This window comes from Gobius niger (assembly GCF_951799975.1).
Source record: "Gobius niger genome assembly, chromosome: 10".
Classification (NCBI taxonomy): Eukaryota; Metazoa; Chordata; class Actinopteri; order Gobiiformes; family Gobiidae; genus Gobius; species Gobius niger.
The window spans coordinates 11,194,545-11,216,453 of record NC_136861.1 but is presented as its reverse complement, the minus strand read 5'-3'; the positions used below and the strand labels follow the sequence as shown (position 1 = coordinate 11,216,453).

General features: G+C 40.5%; 1 protein-coding gene across 1 annotated transcript; it reads left to right on the top strand.

Moving 5' to 3' along the window:
- Window positions 1–4,669: 4,669 nt before the first annotated feature.
- Window positions 4,670–20,987, top strand: coro1a (coronin, actin binding protein, 1A). The gene is made up of 11 exons (XM_079564503.1): window positions 4,670–4,819; window positions 8,279–8,482; window positions 12,972–13,094; window positions 13,376–13,505; window positions 14,772–14,953; window positions 16,117–16,236; window positions 18,188–18,292; window positions 18,944–19,089; window positions 19,330–19,387; window positions 19,673–19,888; window positions 20,722–20,987. Exons 2-11 carry the CDS (start codon window positions 8,285–8,287, stop codon window positions 20,812–20,814), a joined length of 1,371 nt encoding a protein of 456 aa, XP_079420629.1. The 5' UTR covers window positions 4,670–4,819; window positions 8,279–8,284; the 3' UTR covers window positions 20,815–20,987.
- The last annotated feature ends 922 nt before the right edge of the window (window positions 20,988–21,909 follow it).

Sequence of the window (21,909 nt, the reverse complement as noted above, 5' to 3'; positions counted from 1 at the left end):
GACAGAAATAAGAGGGTTTAATCTGGAGTGACTGTTTAAGTTATACTCTAAATTAACTTTCCAAGTGCATTTGAAACACAATTAGTTCTTAAAATGGCAAAATTGATGACCCTTTTAACCCTTTAATCATGTGTTGTTTCTAATTCTGCCTATCGCTACCATTCGGTTCAAGTTTGTAATACTCAAAATATCCAGTTTGGACTAGTATAGGTTGGAGTTGGAATAGTTTGGACAGGTTTATGCTGGTTTAGAGCAGATTTGGGCCAGTTCCGACCTAGTTTGTACCGGTTTAGAGCAATTTTAGACCAGTTTAGACCAGGTTTGGACTGGTTTATGCTGGTTTTGACAGGTTTAGAGCAGTTTTTTTTACTGGTTTAGAGGAGGTTTTGACCAGGTTTAGATCAGGTCTGACTGGACTGGTTTGTGCTGGTTTAGATCAGGTTTGGGCCAGTTCCGACCTAGTTTGTACCGGTTTAGAGCAGTTTTGGACTGGTTTGGACGGGCTTTGACCAGATTTGGGCGGGTTTAGACCAGGTTTGGACTGGTTTTGACAGGTTTAGAGCTGTTTTTTACTGGTTTAGAGGAGGTTTCGACCAGGTTTAGATCAGGTCTGGCTGGACTGGTTTGTGCTGGTTTAGATTGGACTGGTTTAAGGCAGGCAACTCAGAGGTCTATAAATTATTTTTTTTTAAATAGAAAATGCAAAAAAGGGTGTAGGGAGTAACATTAAAGGGTTAAACCACTATTCAACAATTTAATTTTAGTTATGGAGTTTAGACATCAGTGGCAGAAACAATTCTACTTCTTAAAGGCCTTATACCTCTTTTTTAATACATACAAACAGTGAAAAAGGGAGCACATACATTTTGCATTGTTAGTTGTGATACAAGTTTACTAACTAACTTCACAGGGGTGAGTTTGGGCATTTTTCACAACTTTCAGGGAGCAATACTGCCACAGTAAACAATCACTCGCTGCTAGTTCATAAAAAAAGGCTTTGTAATTGCTGTAGATGCACAGCGCACAACGGTCTTTTTTCACAAACGTCTGCTTTTACAATATACAGATGGTTAAATATGTTATTCCACAACTAGCAGAAATCAGGTGTAAGGCCTTAAAGAAATGTGAATTGCCAGTGGATTGCTTTATGTAACTAAGACAGTTCTTTAAAAGGCGAGATAGGCTACTTACTTACATTTAATGCCTTTAGCAGAGAAATGTAATTCATCTTAAACACTCAATGAAAGGCTTTCCAAAGAGCGAAACGTGATTCTTCTTGCTGTGAGTTAACCATGCTTCTATTTCATCTTCAACGTCCTTATGTACAGAGATCGAAAACTAAATATTTAAAGTCGAGTCTGAACTTTTGTAACCCTATATACTGGAGTGGTTTTAGATTAATGTAGACAACGTACCGAGGAGACACTATAGTGATTGGTTCTTGGACAGGCATGTTAATACCTCCCAGTCTATCTATGCATTGTTATATTGTTATTATTATACCGACCTTTGAGATAAGTTTACGTTTTATGGTCCAACAAAAACAGCAGCAGCAGCTATTGTAATGTTCTGAGGGCTTGGCTAAAACACGTGCTGGGTCTCCCACTTCTCAGGGAGCCATCACAGTAGCTGAATAACAGTCGAACAAGCGGGATTTCTGCCCTTACCAACATGGCGGCCAATACTCCCCGCACTCATTGATGTCAGATTGAGATTTCGAAAAGGATTGAGGATAGTGGATCACCTTGTCTGATTCCCTGATCGAGTTTAGTGGATCAACTCTCGACTGTTCACTAATTTGCAAAATGAAGCGATGTCTAAATAAAAAAAACTTTAATTGTTTGTTAACATGTTTTAGTTTATGCAACTGATAGCTGTAATTTCTTAATGGATGCAATTTTTGGGGACTTTTGTCTATTCAAAAGAAAGTTTACATTGTTTAATGGGTCGTACTTTTCAGCACAGTATCATAATATATTGAAATAAACCGGTAATTAAAAAAAACATAGTTGCCAGCATGGGATAATGCACTTTGCTGCCTTGTTTCCAAATTATTATTATTAATACCAAGTAATTTGTAATGTTTATACAGGGTTGTGCCACATTTGGATTAAGTTTTATATAAATGCTGTGCAAAAATTTACAAATGAAGTCGTATTAAACTACATCTATTTTTTCCTAGTCTAAAATGCCCTGTAAAAACCTGTATTTGGGGATTTTTCTTTAAATCTTCGAGACAGAACAGTTGTATTGTTGAATTATATATATATATATATAATTAAATACTGTAAACAACCATAGAAAAAGGTTTATTATCTGTCCTGGGTTTTGTTTTTTTGTATTGAGGATGTTTCGCCTTTCACCCAAACCTTTTTATCAGCTCCAATACTAATGTAAATAGCATTCAAATTGATTAATTCCTATATATACAAAAGTTTTTTGTTCAGTATGAGTTTCACAAGACAAGAGGATCCAACAAGCAAATTTGGGAAGATTGTTTTTTTAAATTATTATTATTGACAAATCAAAGGAGTCTTGGACCATGTTGGGGGCAGAATCCAGTTTCAAAACCGGTCTTTGTCCTTTTGTGTGTATGTTAACTTAAACTATTATAATGTAATGTAAGGAAACTAACAAAGGAACATTTTTATATTGGATCACAGGCGCCGGACAGCCTGTTAAAAGCTATACGTGTTGTGAAGACTACTGACACCACTCAATGTAAATGTTACCTTTCTATTGGACAAAGAAATGAGCTCATGCAGGGTCTGTCTGTTACTGTAATTCGTTTTCAATAGACTGTGGCTCCCTCTGGTGGACGTCCATGTTTATCGGCGCAAAAAGAAGTGGTGAAATCGGCCACTGTGATGAATCTGAAACATAAATTTAATGTTGTCCCTTGTCTGAGATGGCAGCCCCCTGTAACAGACAGGCTCTCACCCTCCTCCAGCAACGATTGTGCAATAAACGAAGTCTATATTTTTAAAACGCTGTGTTTTTGTTTTGTTTTTTTACATAAATGTTCACAAATATGTTAGTCACACTGGGAGACTTGTTTATTTGCAGCATTTACTATGAAACCTTGAATTAGAAACGGTCATTGGATGCACCTTTTCAGTTTCTGCTCATTGTATTGCAGAGACGGTACTTAGAGTAGTATACATTTTAACTCTACTTTATCTTGAAGTTGCAGGACTATTACTCAAATAAAACATTTGGTTACTTTTTCCTCTGTAAAATTGTAACTTAAGTGTCAAAAGTTCTATTTCACATGCAAATGAAACTTTTATCAATGTTTCTGTATTCAATTTTAAGAATGTTAAAATTGTTTAATCTAGTTTCAGCATGTTTTTATTTTTGATATCAAGTTTTTCTTTGACATTATTTTATGCTTTTTGGGATTACAGCTACACTAAAACATGAACTCAAATGATAATTATGCATTCGTTTTATATAGCACTGTATTTTCTGGACACTCAAAGACGCTTTACATTGCATTATTCATTCACTCCATAGTCGGTGGTGGTAAGCAACTATTGTACCCAAAGCTGCCCTGGGGTAGACTGATGGAAGCGAGGCTACCAGTTTGCGCCACCAGCCCCTCCGACCACCACCAACCACTCACTACATTCACCCAGGCTTCCTGTTGTTCCCAAGCGGTCTCCCATCCAAGTATCAACCAGGCTTAGCCTCTGCGATCTGACGGGATCGGGCAGAGCAAAGGGGGTATGGCCTCAAATCAATATTGTAGCAACAATTTACATCAATCATTTTGGTTAATGCTTTGTACTTCTTCCATCCATCTTCTTCCACTTTTCCGTTGCCAGGTCGTGGGGGCAGTTGTTGGAGCTGCCCAAACCACATTGCACCAGCCCCCTGTGGCTCCTCCTGCAGGTGGTGGGTCCACAGAAGGACGGCCTCATGGTTCAAACCGGGCCTGTCGGTCTCTCATAAGGGGCTCCTGAACTGCTCTTTGTCCGATCCGTCACCTAGGACCTGTTTGCCCTGGGAGACCCTACCAGGAGCACAAAGCCCCCGACAACAGAGCTCCCAGGATCATTCGGGTGCTCAAACCCCTCCACCACGTTAAGGTGGCGGTTCCATCAGGGGGCTTTGTACTTCTACTTACTCTTACTTGAGTAAATATTTTGGCTGCTCTCATTGGTTATCACTTACAAACATCTCTTTGCTTATATTTCTAGCTTATTCCTATCCTTTTTCAAATTAGAGGTACTATGTTTGAATTGTGCGGTTTGCAGTGGGCCGTGCAGCTGGTGATGTGGGAGACAAAGATGGTCTATGAATGAAGCTCATTCTGCTTGACCTTTTATAAGTCTTTTGTAAGGTTTCTTTTCTTCTCCTGCAGTGGTGAAGGAGATTTTGGGGTCACTGACTGTTCTCCAAGTTCCTCACAGTGACGGGATAGACACTTCTCCAGGCCACAACACAGGTTTCATATCCTCTAGCAATCATCCACTTTGTCTAATGTGTATAAATTAATTTAGTATGCAGGTGCCGGGTGGTGATCAGAGAACCTGTTGCCGCAGATTGGCAGCCTCATTTTCATCAGTCACTTTATTATTTTTGCATATAATAATAGGTAATAATTCCTCCACGCCTTGCCTTGCATCAGTAACTTCGCTTCTTCTCTCTTTTGCGTTTGACCCAGAAACAGCCGCCTCCTACTTCCACCTCGGGCTCGGCTCTCACTTCCTCCATACTGCTCTTCAAACACCATCATCTGCTTTGGGCGCCCATTCTCCTGACAAGGTGCGGCTTTGCAGACTCCTCAGCCTCATCTGCCCGTCATCACAACCAGGTAAGATCCAAATATGTCCGAAGTCGACTGCTCTACATTATTTTTTCAATTGAATTTCGTCATTTATTAAGAACTGTCACTTATCTTCAAAGGTTTATAGGTATGAAATAAACTATGAATGATCAATATGTGGAAAGCTTAAAGAGGTTGCAACAAAAGCATAAGCAACTCAGAAAGATTTATTTGCATTGGTCTTTCATTGGGGTTTCTTCAATTTTTCAAATGTTTAAACACTCAACGTAGCTTTGCAATACTCGGAAGTGGCAAACACTACAACTCTGCAACTTCCTCAACTTGAGCTACTTTCCACATCTCTCTCTCCCTCTCTCTCTCTCTCTCTCTCTCTTGAAATTGTTTAATAAGGACTTTGCATCATTGGAATTCTTCAGTTTAGCACAAATAGAATCCCTGTGGTTCATCATGTTTCAGCACAGAAGCTTTTTCCAGTATAGGATGCCGCGTTCAGGCAGAAAAGTAGACAAGTGACATTGTGACCTTGCAGCTTCCTTAGTTACACATGTGCTGTTGGCTGTGAATCAAAAATACCTCTTAACACTTCCAGATGCACGGACATTTGGAAGAAGATTGAAATATGAACTGTGAAACTAATACACATGCCTTGTAGATGTTTGTAATGCTTTAAAGTAAAAGGTTTTTGTAGTGGTGGTCATTTTGGAAGTTTGCAGACGGCATGAAGAGTATTTGCAGCCTTTGCCTTTAAGGCTTTTTGTGACCATAGAAATTGCACACCTACAATGACAAAATGTACTAATTTAAAATGGAATATTGAAACTCACTTAATCTGTTCCATCATTGTATTCTAGCAAAGGAACAATACATGATTTCCTTGTCATTATTTCAAAAATACTAGTAAATGTCCCCTTAGCCTTACACTATGTCTTTAAAGTGTTTTGAACTTGTAGGCCTATCGCAACTCAAGTAAGAGTAATGTGACTTTATAATATATTTTCTCAAGTAAAAGTACCCTGTGATGTCGTCATTCAAGTACTACTATTGCACTCAATACCAGCACACGTCGAGCACTTGCACAGATGTTGCTATTGTTCATAAGTTATGTAAAAATCAAGCCTCGAGCCAGCTTCTCTATAATCCTTAAATAATATACTACCAATGTTAAATCTGTTGCCCTCACACTTCCTCAACGTAAACTTCGCTAAGCGCTTTGGCATTCTTTATACACCATATCAACGGTTTCCTACATAATAAATTGCTTACTCTGATCTTTCCACCACTTTGAGCGGGTTAGGCGGGGAGCAGGCCTCTCTGATTGACCTGCATCATGGTCTGCTGATACAATTAGAAGCCATTCTGTACTGGATTATTAGGTTAGGGCCCAAACGCAGTGGGGAGAAGGATCTTGTGATGTGGCTGCAAAACTAACGGGTTATTCGAGGAAGCTATATCGATGCTACCGCTACATATGGAGGTAAGGAGGGGAGATTTCTCATGAAGATACTGCTGTTCTTTTCTTTTTTTTTTGTCTAGGTGTGAGAAAATGTTGCGCGAGTGACTTATAAGGTGTGAGAGGAAAGGCTGTGGTTTCGATGCACGCAATCAAGGAAGTGGTCTAACTGTCGCCTATAGGTGGAAGAACGTGCACAGATGTGTTCAACTGATGGGAATGTCAGGTTGGGAGAGTCCTGGATAAATGCTGTTTGGAGATGTTGTAAGTGAGGGCAGTGTGTAGTGAAGTTAGGAGTTTGAAGAGTCTTTGCCAGTCACGGATAGACACAGGAAGCAGTTGTGAAAGATGATAGTTCCTCTTCTTTTCAGCTTTTCACTTTGGTGTCTTTCCGTGTGGGGGCTTTACTACCCAATTCATATTTACGTTCAGTAGCCTATCCCTCAAAAGGAAAGTCTATTTTATAGTTGTCACATTTCAAGCAATAAGTAGAAGAAAAATACAGGCATTGTGGGTGTTTATTGATGGAAAATATCTTCATTATCTTAAAATAATAAGCATGTGTCTTCTCTATGAGTGGGTTCACCCTTTATCAGATCTTGCTAACTCGTCTCCATGGAGATGTAGCTGGTTTCCTTTGACTACACGTGGCCAAACATCTGTAATGTCTTGCTTGTAAATGGTGCAGGCCAGGTAGTTGCCAAGGCTGGTGCGACTTATACTCCGGAACGACATATATACTATAAAATAATGATGAAAAATTCTAACCTCAACAACTTATGGGGCACAGTTTAAGCCGCTGCTAAATCCACTTACCCATAGTCGTAGGTTTCATGGCACTGATCTGTGGCCCTTCACCCCATGTATGCTTCACTATGCCCTCCAAGGGATTTAAGCTGCAGTCTGAGCAACAACACCCAGACTTCTCTCACAGAACAGATGCCCGAGTCACCACAGCTGGCTCCTCTTGGTGTGGAGGAGCAGTGGCTCTATCCCGAGCTCATTCTTGGGTGACTGAGTTCCTCGTCTTGTAATTATGGGAGCACCCAGTCACCCACGAGGGCCCTGTTTCGCCTTTAGTATCCTATACGTTAGGATGACCCAGAGCGCTTGAGCATAAATGAGTGAAGATTGACAAGAAGATACAGACGGCATCCCTAGAATCGCCCATATATGGTCATGTTTGAAAACAGTTCAGGAGGAAACAATTTGGCAAAAAATTAAACTAAACTTTTTAAATAATCAATTATTAAAAAAATACTTTAACAAACGCTGAATTATGAATATAGTTTTCTACTAAATAAAAATACAAAGACATGGAGAGGACCAAGGGGTTGAACTGCCCATAAATACATAAATAACGGAGAATTCTAACACAATGCTTCATGTTAAACTGTGCTAATGCTAATGGTTAGCTAGCGCTAGCTACGACTGCCGTCTACTGAACAATCTGCTGTGAGAAAATATCCATATGGGCCCGATTTAAGATAAATAGCTTCATATTCCACCAGAAAATGGCTACAACAAGTGGAAAATTGTGTTTCCTCAGCGAAGCCACGCCCCCTTCTATAACGCAATGCCTTCTGTATCTATATAAATTGAACGTTACCATAGAAACCCGCCATTTTAAAGGGGACTAGCAAACACTGTCCATAACATGAGCTAAAAACAATATGAAAAAGTAGTGGAAAGACCCACCAAAAAGGCCAGTATTTTATATTGTATATTGGTTTTGGACACAATCCCGAACTGATGTAATGTAATATTGCCACAACCAGTGTTTGTGCAGAGACATTGTTCCTGTTACATTTTAAGCATTTCAAAATGAACCTGCTTCCCTTGATCATTCACCTTGACTTCAGCCGAGGTACGACTTGGACAATGTGAATTCTTACTGAAAAAACTTGCATTGTACAAAACAACAGGACTTTTTCCATAATCTCTAAAATAATGAAGACCAAAACACTATTTATAACCACATATGTACATGTTTTCATTTAGATCTTCATGCATTGATATGGTTTGTTTTGTCCCAGTTCACTATGTCTCGAAGGGTGGTGCGGAGCAGTAAGTTTCGGCACGTCTTCGGTCAGGCGGTGAAGACTGACCAGTGCTACGATGACATCAGGATCTCTCAGATGACCTGGGACAGCAACTTCTGCTCCGTCAACCCCAAGTTTGTGGCCATGATTGTGGACGCCAGCGGGGGAGGGGCCTTCATGGTGCTGCCGCTCAACAAGGTACGGAAAATCAACGCTCAACATACACCAACTATATATTGTAGAAGTTAATTGGATGCATAGTGGCTCCACAGCAAGAGGGTCCTTTGTAGGAGTTTGCTTGGTCCCAGTCACGGCTACTTAGCTATATGTTTGAGGGGACCTGACGTTTCGTAATGGTATGCGCTTGTGCCAGGGCCGTCGACAGACTTCCTGTGGAAAGGTTTCACATGTCCCCCATTTTGTGTCATTACTTTTACCTTATCCGTCGACAGCCCAAGCTTGTGGGACGAACATTCAGTTCATGAAACATCATGACTGTAACACTTTCTTACCACCAGAAATAACGCCCACCGAGTCTAGTTCGACAATAGATCAAAATATGAAACATTTTTCGTTGGCCCTCATGACTCTGATGCAGATGGCGCTCATGTAGAAGAACCTTTACTGCAAGTTTATATAAAATCAAATCATGGTATCATAACCTCAATGATTATGTTGTGGCCGACAGGATGTCACTTAATCTGTTAGATGAGACAAATTTGAGTTACTGAAAACACATAATGTGTAGAACAAATTACCACCTGTACAGTATGCAGTACTCCACTTCATATGTTAATGATAAAGGTTTGGTTTGGATTTCCCTTGTCTATGTGAGCACTACAGTTTCGCATCACATGCAAAGAAGCCAAATCCACCTGCTCTATTCCTGATAGGGTTGGGTACGGCTCCACTTTTTATGATACTAGTACTTAACAATAGTAACGATACTTAGTTTACGACACCTATACTAAAATATTCGTCATATAGAACAAGAACACAGAATAATAATGCTACTTTATTCCATAAAAGGCTATTTTAAATCTGTATCATTTATTTGAGCTGAAACAACCAAGTAACTTCCTTTAATGCTGTCCCTGGACCAGCATGCACCAAAAGTTGCTGAAAGATATCATATGTTTTCTGGTGCCTGCTTTCTTTTACTTTTATTCTTTTGATACCGACAGAACCTAAACTTTTTTTCTAATACCATGACGGTGCCCAGCCCTGGAGCATCAAGTCGGCACGATGCTTCAGTTTTTTCCTTCTACTAAAAACGCCGCCTTCACTGGTTAAATCAATAATGTCCCTGTGTGCCCTGTAACCTGAATGTACAATACATATTTATGCTGATCATCTTTATACAATGATCAAACATCTCTTCATCAAAATCATCTGTGTTTCTGTCTGCCAAAGCAATGCTTGATACTTGAGAGTTTGGCGCCCCTGAATTCTGCAGCAAGACGGGACCCACAATATAAGTGTTTTCGCACATTGTTTCTCAAGCCTGACCTAAATGAAACGAAGTTAGAGTTGCACATAGACAGACCATATAAAGCGTTTGTCTAACCACATTCGAACATTCAAACGATGGCAGAGACTGAAAAAGGAAGTTTGATGATGCGTCACACGTCGTTTGCTGCTATTGAGTTTTTACCATGTTTGGTCGTGCGCTGAGACAGGATGTGGGCCAACACTTACTACAGAGGAGGCTACACAGCATCTGCTGCGAAAACAAATGAAGGTTTTTCTGTTCTTTGAGGATAGAGGTTAGGGTGCATCAAACGCCCCAATGTCAACCAATTATCATGTTCCCAGTATTAAAACATTCCTTTGGTCATAAGAAGAATTTCTACCATTTTTTGTCTAATTCCAACATTGTTTAGGGGGTCCACCTCAATAAGCAAGATTTGCATTATGAAGCATAGGCAAAATTAATTTAGCTGAATGTTATGTGCTGTTGATCTCTTTACTTATTTAATATTTTACAATGGTATTGAATTTGATAAAATAACTATTCTTTGCTTGTTTATTCAAGTTGTTTGTGAAGTTTGCAATCTTTGAAAGTGAGTTTTTACAACATATTTTGTATTAAACCTTCACAAACTGTTTTACAGGGCTGTTAGATTTAGCACATTTTGACTGTCAACACATTGAGTGCCGCGCTGTTTTTGGGATTTAGCTGTTGAGTGCCAACAATCCAGACCATTTTTTGATCTTGGAAGCTAAGCAGGGTCAGGCCTGGTTAGTACTTGGATTGGAGACCGCCTGAGAATACCAGGTGCTACAAGCTTTTACTTCCTGTCCAGGCCGGGGCTAAGACCTCCGGTCCTAACAGCTCCAAGCTGGGTCTGATACCTCGGGCCCGGTCCTAACAGCCTCAAGACTGGGGTTAAGGCCTTCAGCCTGACAATAACAGCCTCAGGGTGGGGCTAAGACCTCCAGTCTGCTCCTGACAGCTCCAGGCCGGGTCTGATGCCTTGGGCCTGGTCCTAACAGCCTCAGGAGGGGTCTGAGACCTCAATCCCGCTCCCGACAGCTCCAGGCTAGGGCAGAGACCTTGGGCGTGGTGCAAACAGCCTCAGGACGGGTCTGAGACCTCCGTCCCACTCCCGACAGCTCCAGGCTGGGGCAGAGACCACGAGCCCGTTCATGGCAGCTCCGGGCCGGGTCTATGACCTCCAGCCCGGCCCTAACAGCCTCAAGACTGGGGTTAAGGCCTTCAGCCTGACAATAACAGCCTCAGGGTGGGGCTAAGACCTCCAGTCTGCTCCCGACAGCTCCAGGCTGGGCCTAAGACCTCCAACACTCCCATCAGCTCCGGGCCGGTCTGAGACCTCCAGCCCAGACCTAGCAGCCTCAGGACGGGGCTGAAACCTCCACCCCTGTCCCAAGACCTCCAGCCAGGCCCCAACACCCACCACAACCACCCCCCCTCTCATCCACTAACCCTACCCCGGTCAGGGCACCCCTGGCTCCTCCGGACCTCCAGGGACACCCTGCACACCCCTCGGACACGGTGACCCACTCTTAAGCACCTTTCCTCGGACTAGACCCTAACTGGAAAAACTGGAAATATGCGCTAAATTTTCGATATTTTGACAAAACATTCATTTGAATGGTGGACCACCTAAATGTATTTCAAACTTCACCAAACTATGCCATACATTTTCTTTTTTTATATGTAACAAAACTAGACTAGGGACAAAATGATCCATTGAAGTTAAAAAAATATGGGGCGTATGATGCACCCTAATAGAGGTGCATCAGAGGAACAGCTCAAATAAGAGGTTTTTGGAGATAGAGTTGTGATTAAGATGGTTTGAACACGATGCAGAGGAGGGTTAGTGAATAGGTGGGTCGAAGGATGCTAAGGTTAGATCTATTTAGGAGGCTAAGAGAAAGGCTAAAGAGATATTCTGCATGATCTGGGGATGCTAAAAGTCTGAAAGTGTCCAGCGACATTAGATATATCAACATAGCAAAAGGAGATGGAAGCGTTCATATAAATGCACTCTCTCCTTGTAGTTCCAAAGTGCCACTGCCACATGAATGAACCCTTATGTGAGGACACTGTCCAGTTATTACTTTTATTGGCCTCATACAAATTCCCAAGTCCAATGACTAAATGAAATGAATTACAATTAATTACCATGAAACCTGTGGTCGGCTATAATCATTAAAGATCTGTCTCTGTCCATTCGCAAAATTAAAGACATAAATTTGAATCAGCTGATGCTTTTCTCCCCTGTATGAGATTATTTTTAAGCGCATAGAGGTTTTGGTAGAAATAACCACATATCAAGTAACTACGTAGATACTATTAATTATGCATTATATGTTGAACGTTTTCACCTTCAAAGCCTTAAAGGTTTCTTATTGTTAGTCATAATGATTGAAGAAGTAGAAGTCATAATGGTAAGAAAGTTCCAGCTTCATTTCTAAACCTCGTGAAGCCTCTCTCTGTGTAGGGTTTTCTTGTTCGCCCTGTGTTTCCTCCAGTTTCCCTACCTTTAAAAATTTATATAATATACAAGGTAGGTCTTGTCCAAGCTCCAGGGTCCCCTGAAAAAGAGATTATTCAATCTCTGCAGGAGTTTTCTGGTTAATTAAAGATCAGATAAAAACATCATGTTGTAGTAGTAGTAGAACTTGTAGTAGGAGATACTTCTTAAAAGTCCCTTTAAATGTGGTGTTTCTTAAAGACCTTTGATCCAGATCTTGGTCAAGAGTAACTTTTTCAGGGTTAGTCTCTGGAGCAGTGGTTCTCAACCTGGGATCAAACCAAGGGACCGCCTTATCTAGACAGAGGGTCGGATATTATTTGAGCAAATGGTAAAAAAAAAAAAAAAATGTTGCATATGACTGAGAAAGGCCACCAAGTGCAGAAAACATCTGTTGTATTTAAATGCTTATTGGCAATTATTTTCATGTTTTGATGCATTTGTGGGAGCTGCGTTTTTTGAAGCTCGATGTGATTCCAACACACACGCAGGGAGTTTCAAAGAGAAAAGTTAGGGAGCCACAAAAAAAATACTACAGGTGCATTTCAAAGTGATTCATTATTATGTGAATGGTGTGTGGTCCACCTTGGATTGTTCAGAGGAACTGTTCTGCTGCTGTAGGTGCAGTAATAATAGCAGTCTAATTTGTCTTTTGTCTAATCTTCTGTCTGTACATCTTTTCTCAGACCGGGCGCGTGGACATGTCGTACCCCACGGTCTGTGGACACACTGGGCCAGTGCTGGACATCGAGTTCTGTCCTCACAACGACAACATCATCGCCAGCGGATCAGAGGACTGCAGCGTCATGGTCATTTCATTTAAAAACTCATTAGTTTAAATCTGGGCGGTGCCGTTCTACTGATATGAAGCACTGCCTTGTGTTGGGCCACAGTTTTCTGATTAGCTTTGTCCAAAAAGTGACCCTTGATTTTGACTTTTCATTTATTATTTTATTACCTCAGAGTTCACTGTTTGAGTTCCCTTTAATCCTAACAAAATTAACTAGGTCATGCTTGAGGATTCACAGCATTGAACTCTCCTGCTGCATATAGAAAGTAGAATCAACCAGATTCGTGTTGCCCTCTCTAGGTCTGGGAGATCCCTGACGGCGGCCTGGTCTCGCCTCTCACGGAGCCTGTGGTCAAACTGGACGGTCACTCCAAGCGAGTGGGCATCATCAGCTGGCACCCCACGGCCCACAACGTGCTCTTGACTGCAGGTGACAGCAGACACTCACTACGACATAGAATAAAGCTGATAACAAACTTCTGGCGCTTTACTTTAGAGCACAGGAATGTCATGGTGCTCAGAGGATGAAAAGTCCGCACAGCTTGTGACCGTCTCAAACAAGCTTTTATTCTTCACACCAAAGGAGTGACGCTTCGAGCATCAACTCGGCCCTGCTTTTTATGACAGAAGTAGCAAAGCTGACTTGAATTTGTAAAGCTGATTTGGTGGTCACATTTACCAATCATTCCAATCATTCCAATCATTCCAGGGGCATGGAGTTGCCTTGTGTATGAAATGTGCAGTATAAATAAACATGCCTCGCCTTATCTTACAATAAATATTTGTAAAACTGGCAAGGCAGCTCAAACAAGGGACCCATGGATAGTGACGTTTTCCAAATAGCGCCATACAGCGGAGACGCCTTTATTTATTCAAAGATCCCACAGGGCCCCTGATTATATTATTTAACTCTATTTGAAATAATTTGTAGTGTTTTGCAGCTTAAAATTACATAATGCAGTAACAAATAACAGTGACTGTATGGATAACTACGATTTAAAGCCGTAAACCTCAACAAATGCACAGACATTTCCACTCAAACCATTTTTCAGACAGGCCTGAGGCGTGTGGTTCGAGTCACCAACCTCTCATTTATAGGACTCAACTACTATCACTCCCCCAGTGTGTACTTAGGAAAACATAATCTATCTGTTTTCTTACTTTATGGCAAAAAATAAATAAAATAAAGATTTGTCCTAACCCAGAGTAAATGCTGTAAATTATCGGGAGGAAAGGGCAGCAAAATGCAATGTCATTCTGAGATACCATAATATTTCTATCATAACCATTATATTAATAATGATATTACTGTGTTGTAAAGCCACATGTGGCACATTTCTGTACAACATCCTGACCATTTATGATACGTTGTTTGCTGCCATCTAGTGGAGTCAGAGTAACACTGCAGTCTGATGGATGAAATTAGAGCCAACGTTATATCAATGTACCTATATCTACAGTGGCGCAGTTGGTAACGGGTCGGGGGTTTGAATCCCTGAAGGTGCACACTGTGGTTGTGTCTTTGGGCAAGACACTTCACCCACCTTGCCTCCAGTGTCTGTGTATTTTGGTGTATGAATGAGAGAGTGAACGGGTGACTGGGTCCTTGCTGTAAAGCGCTTTGGGCCTCATGAAGGTAGAAAAGTGTTATATAAGTTGAAACCATTTACATATTGACTTCCTTCCCCTGTGGCAGGTTGTGATAACGTGTTGATTCTGTGGAACGTGGCTCGCGGGGAGTCCATGGTTCGGATGGACACAGTTCACACAGACATGATCTACAGCGCCGTGTGGAACCGAGACGGCTCTCAGATCCTGACCTCCTGCAAAGACAAGAGCATAAGGATCCTGGACCCCCGCAAAGGCACCGTCATCACTGTGAGTGCATCAGCCTCCCTCTAACAAAATAAAACTTTAAACTTTAAAAATGTATTAATTCTAAGGTTATATTGGTGAGCTACTGTCTCAGATGTGTTATAACATTTGTAGGTGACAGTTGATCAGTTGGTTGGACGATTTACACACTGATCCAAAGGTTTATTCTTCTATCCCATGTGGAAGACACTGCTTAACTTGTCTATATGATGGTCTGGGATGACGAGCCGTGACCATTGACAGTATATTTGACCCAAATAAAAATGTAATTCATATATGATCAGTTGGGGAGTAACTGAATACATGTATTTAGAATACTTATATAGAATAACTGTATTCTGGTAAAGTTACCAAACTGTCTCCCATCCAAGTACCGACCAGGCCCTTCCCTGCTCAGCTTCCACGGTCTGACGGGATCAGGCAGAGCAAAGACGATATGGCCACAATTACTGCAATTTGAGGGTATTTAGAATAGGGATACATTGCAGTTAATTAATAAAGTTTCAGTTTCATATTCAGAAGTATATTCATAGCTCTATGTTATTTGGGGCTGTGGGCGTGTTCTAGGTATTCAGATTACAGTACTGTGATTGGACAAATATATAAAAAAAAATTCAAAACAATTAAGGCATTTAAGGCAGTATTCAGTATTCAGTAACTCAATACAATTTCAAAGTATTCTCCCCAACACTGTATATGATAGATGTATATATTATTATTAATTATTGTATAAACTGTAATTTATGACCAAAACAACCAAATAACATACATTTTAACATTTTCATGTAGTTTCAGATGGAAAATACTGAAAAAACATTGTCACATTGTGACCCTGAATAGGCTCGTTGCACCTAGTTGAGAACATAGACTGTATATATAAATTAGTATGAGTATAATTGAGAATCACAGCTTAAGAAAAGTGAAAGACAAGTTTGCTCAGGCCGATTTGTTAAAAGACTAGACCTCGATTGTGGCCCAAAGTAAAGCACCACTTTCTGTTCCAGTGTTGTACATCTTATATGACCCCCCTTATAACACCCCAGCTAAGTGCTTCTGACCAAACGCTCCTGAAAGGTTTGCCCAGGGCCTTGAAAGACAAAACTCCCGACAGGAGCCTAAAAGTACATGTTATCCTTAACCCTGACTTCATTCTTGTCCGTCCACAGGAGAAGGAGAAGCCTCATGAAGGCACCAGACCGGTCCGAGCCGTGTTCATGTCCGACGGGAAGATCCTGAGCACAGGCTTCAGTCGCATGAGCGAGAGGCAGGTGGCGCTGTGGGACCCTGTGAGTGCACTGTACCTGGCATTTAACTGTTTAGACATTGAAGGCACACTGCGTAACATTTTGGACAATACTGTTGCCGTAAAAAAAAACTGCTCCCAATGTACAGCCAGACACAGAAAATATTTTTGCAGTGGGTAAGAAAAAGAATGGATTTAAATCTCTCGCTGGAGACACACCCACTCCCGGTGTAACAGGCCAGAGTCTACCCCAGATCTGAACTATACCCAGGGTTAAAAGGGCCTAGGCCATTTTTTCCCCCGGGGTATATTATGGCCCAGGCTATTACCAGGCCAGATTATACCCCCAATGATAACAGTAATGTTAAGTGATAAAGCAAAGATTATACAGTAGCTTAGGGTGACAGAGTGGGTTGTCCCTTAACCGCAGGTTGGCAGTTCAAGTCCATGCTCCTGCAGGTACAAGCTGTTGTTGTGTCCTTGGGCAAGACACTTTCACTGGGCCTTATCACAAATGTCACCTGATTGTTTTAAATAGCACATATCTGTTTTTGCAAAGTAATTCTTAGATTTTAAAAAAGCTTTAGAGTTTTGAATTTGTATTTTAATGAAGTTATTTTACTTACACTTAGCTCAGTTAGCTCCGTCCATCGAGGGAAGATCACTCGCTAGTGCCGTCAATTTAAAAAAATGTAAAAGGGTGCGAAAACAACAGCACTTAGGATAGAATAGAATAGAATAGAACTTTATTGTCTGTCCCAGAGAGCAGAAATTAGTCTTTCAGCACGGCTCATTGAAAATCAATCAGTAGCTTATGGCTTCATGGCTTATAGTTATTATGGTAATTCAAGACATACGCAGTTGACATGTGATGCAATATTAGCTAGGCCTATATTATGTTATTCCCAATGTTCACATTTCAAAAGTCAAATCAACATTATTATTTTTTTCATCACAAAATCTCTGAAAACGGTCATGTATTTTTCTATCTTCTCCTTAATGGTTATTTAGTGGTTATTTTTAACAATAGAGAACACAACAATAACTTCTGAACATCTGGTCAGATTGTGAAAGGTTAGACAGGTATATTCTGGCCCAGAAGGGTTAGTCCAGACTAGCCTAGGCTATTTTACTCCCCCGGGTATAGTCTGGACTAGGCCATAATATACAGTTTAATATAGTATAATCTGGGCGGAGGTAGATTTGGCCTGTTACACCGGTAAAGTTACAGTCATGCTTTGGGAGAGCTGAGCCGCTCACAGTAAAAGCAAAAGTTTGTACATTCATGGGGTATTTTTCGACAATGAAAATATCTGTCATTAAATAAATTCAATAGTATTTACTTGGTACAATTTTACGCAGTGTGGCTTTAAGTTAAAAAAGTATTTTACCTGAAAAGAAAAAGCAGCACACATGCACTTCTTCCTGGCCCATATTAGGGGTGAGAGATATTTTTTTGCATTGTCACTCAAAAAATGTCTGTATTGAACAAACTACAAAAGTTCACAACACTACGCACAGTTTTTAGAGAAATTACACATCAGCTATGTTTTATTTTTATTGTTTAGCATCAGTTTTTGCAACTTTTTTGTTTGGTTTCTTGACATTTTGCTTACACTCGATATTGTAAATTTGCAAACCCTCCAAACATCAACTTCGATATTACTTTGTAGGCGACATATTGTTGTTCACCTCTACGCATTACCTCCACAATACACCTTTAAACACTTTAATCCCATAATTGACGATTTTCCAGGAACTGCGATCAAACAGATACATTGTAAGTGTTTCCTCTTCTCTGTTTCACAAACGGATTACAGTTTGACAGTCAGATTTGCTTTGGCACATTTTCTCAAACTTGTTATGTAAGTGGCACAACACAAAACATTTCAGAACGTTTGAAAAATGACACTTTGAGACACACACACTTCTGGAAAAATGTTTTGAGCAACATTGTTCTCATAATGGGCTGTGTGTGTGTCTTGTGTTTACAGAAAAACTTCGCTGAGCCCCTGACTCTTCAGGAGCTGGACACTGGGAGTGGAGTCCTGCTGCCATTTTACGACCCAGACACAAACGTCGTCTACCTCTGTGGAAAGGTATCGCCCTCGCTTCACCTGCTTACACACACACAACTGAACTTATGGGTTATGTTCATGTGACATTACAAGATCCTGGTTCTAAATTGTGGTGGTCGACGGCAATTCTCAGGTGGCGACTATGATAGCTTCTTCCTACCGGGTTTACAGCTAATATCTCAGTAACTACTGGGTCTATCCCATAGACTGTATATATAAATGGACAGCTTCTGTTCACTCCTCCCCATTTACCCTAATGACCACGGTCGAAGGGGAAATCATGGCGAATTTACAGACTCCCCCTCCCCAGCTATTCCTAAAAAGGGCATAAGGGCGGGATCTTCACTGTAGACTCAGCCCTTGCGTGACGTGTAGCTCACGCTGCTCCAATGCTTTCTGTATGGAGTTTGCATGGGTTAGTGGGGTTAGTGGTAAAAACATGCACAATACGTTAATCCTACAGCCAGGTGTTTCTGACCACCAGCCTGGCTCCACATCATGTAGATGGGTCCCTGAGCACCAGCCCCACGCTGGCAGCTAGGTCTCATCTTTTTACTTAGCTTTTGTTCTGTCTATGGGCAAGACATTTCTCTTTGTACCACTTATACTATACTGGCAGTGACTTTGTGCAATTATCTGATTGTTTATTGATATTTTTTTTTGTATTCTCAGGGTGACAGCAGCATCCGTTACTTCGAAGTGACAGACGAGGCGCCGTACGTGCACTACCTGTCCATGTACAGCGCAAAAGACAGTCAGAAGGGGATGGGGTACATGCCCAAGAGAGGCCTGGAGGTCAACAAGTGCGAGATTGCCAGGTAAAAATGCTCATGGTGGTGTTATTTAAACTGGGAGAGACATAAGCAGACGAAGAGGGAGAGAAAAGAACAAATATTGGCGCTTGCTTGGGGGTGCTTTAAGGGGCTATAGTTTCCCCTGGTGAAAATCTTGTGATTGTCAAATGGTAGCAGATATTTGAAGAAAGGAAAAGGATGTCATGGTTTTCCTGGTTTCTGAATTTAAGTAATCTTAACAATTATGTTCATTTATTTTTTTAGGTTTTACAAACTTCATGAACGGAAATGTGAGCCCATCATCATGACTGTGCCCCGAAAGGTAAAGATTTGTCTAAATTTGTTTTTACTTATCTGAAATATAGATATAGGGCATTATGTGCTGATATTGCAAATACATGTATTATAACCTACCCATGAGCTAATCTAAACAATTTGTACATTTTGGTATTCACTGCTAATTCTACATTTGTCTTAATTTGTGTATCCATGTGCTCTAAATCAAAGACATTTTCCAGTGCAGCATCCAAGACCATGAATAAAATGAATTTATCAATCAAGCGATCAGTGTTTAAGAATATAACACTCTCACTGTCTCCCTGCACAGTCGGACTTGTTCCAGGAGGACTTGTACCCCAACACCATTGGTCCGGAGCCGTCAATCGAAGCGGACGAATGGTTCGCCGGAAAGGAAGCCCCGCCCGTCCTCATCTCTCTGAAGGACGGCTTTGCGGCCACCACCAAAAACAAAGAGTTCAAAGTCCACAAGAGTCTCCTGAAGACGACCAGCGGCTCAGGGGCCGGGCAGGCCGAAAGCGGCGGGGTGAGAATATTTATATGTAATGTTTTATTTTTTGAAAAAATTGTATGGAAAAGGCACTTTAGGAGTGAGTTCTATATTAGCTTACATATCAAATTGGCCTGGAGCGTCCTCTGTTGGCAGCAGTGGGCATCAAATGTAATAAAATGGCAAATAAACTTTTTATTTTTATTTTATTGGATGCTGCCAAATCAATGGCACCACAATGAACTGCCCTGATTCAGTGATGGATGATGGGCTTTAAAAATGTGCAGGGGGGTTCAGGCTCATCCAAAAAATGTAAGAAGCTCAAATCAACAGTTGTAACATGATTACAAGCAAAATAAATGTTGATATGTCCTTTGTAAAGGAATAGGCCACCGTTTTTAAATACTGAGATATGTTCTTACCTTAGCTTAGACGGGTTGATATGGAGCTGTCTGGTCTTTACGCGTGCCCTCAGTCATGTAAACAGAGCACAGACATTCCAAACTGAGCTGAAGTTAGTTGCTACCAAGCTCTTTCCCTTTTTTAATATGGTGACATGAGCCTTACACGATCCAAGTATAGTCACACAAAATTAAACATGTCGATTTTCTAGGCGGATAAAAGGGGAACTATGTTGCAAGGCGTCATGATATTACTACGCCTGCAATATAGTTCCCCTTTCTTTCCGCTTAGAAAATCTCAGTATTTAAAAATGGTGGCCTATTCCTTTAAAGAGGTTTAAATAATATATAATGCCTGTTATATTAAATTGACTTTTTGAGCTTTTGACTTTGTTAAAATGATAAATCCTAAAATCAGTGTTGACATTTGCAAACTAAGGCACTCTGTCTCCTTGTTTTTCTCTGTAGGAAGTCCAGTCTTTGAACAAGGAGTTGAAGGATCTTAGAGCTGAAGTAGAAGCACTGACCAAACGAGTGAAGGAGCTGGAGAGCAAGCATTAAAACTGTATTTTAACAAGTCTGTTTAGAGTCAAACGTTAATGGTACAGTACATGCAGAGGTGGAGCCAGTAAATTTGCTCCAGTTTGAATAATGTTTCTTGAAATTTTTTTAACCCAAGTAGAGGTAAAAAGTAGCGAACTTTCCTATGAGCCTGAGAGCTTTTGTCACTTACAGAGCGCTGTTCAGTCACAAAACATTGCTCAAGTAGAGGTAAAAAGTACTGTGATAAAACTACTATTTAGTTTTTTCCCTCAAAACCCACCTCTGATTACACAAAACCAATGAGATGCTGTGTGTTGCTGTTGAGGACCAAACTATTTGTCAAAATCTGAAACTGGATCCATTTTAATATATTTTGACAGAAATAAAACATCTTTTTAAAACACGCTTCTGTTTTGGAGTTGCTATATTTACTTGTTTCTGGAGAGTTACGGACTGCTGCTTTAAGTGATTCCTTCCTATCCATTCTCGTCGTGAACAAAGTGAACAGAAATATCTGACGCTCTTGATACAAAATACACGTGGCAAAAGTAAGATCAAACCATTTTATTTGTTCATCCACAATTTCATATAAAATAAAGAAACGTTACAAAATGAAAGCTTTATATGGGTCATTATGTTTTAGTAACTGGTCCCTGACGTTACCTGGTCTGGAAGGCTCTTTAAAAATGTTTCATATTTCCTTTCTTCAATGTATCTCCAATTTAAGATCAATAAAGTCTAATCTTTTCTTATGATGTTACAGATTAATTATCAATTCTATCTATGTATTCTGTAATATATAAACAAATGGAAAACATTTAACAAGGATCCCTTTTTATATATCCTTGGCTACATGACAGGCTTTTAGGCTACATTAAAATACAACAAATACAACTCACATAAAGTGATCTGATAATTATAAAACTTAACTTGTGCATTAAAAATATGTTGATCAGTTATTCAGTTATTTCATAAACTAAAATACCAACACGTGGCCAATTTTATTTCATTAGGCTTCTGTAGTTACTTCTATGTTTCTGACCCAGCCTTGATTAGCTTTTGTTAGCATTAGCATGCTGACGCTAGCTTTAGCGTGCTGTTGCTAGCCGCAGC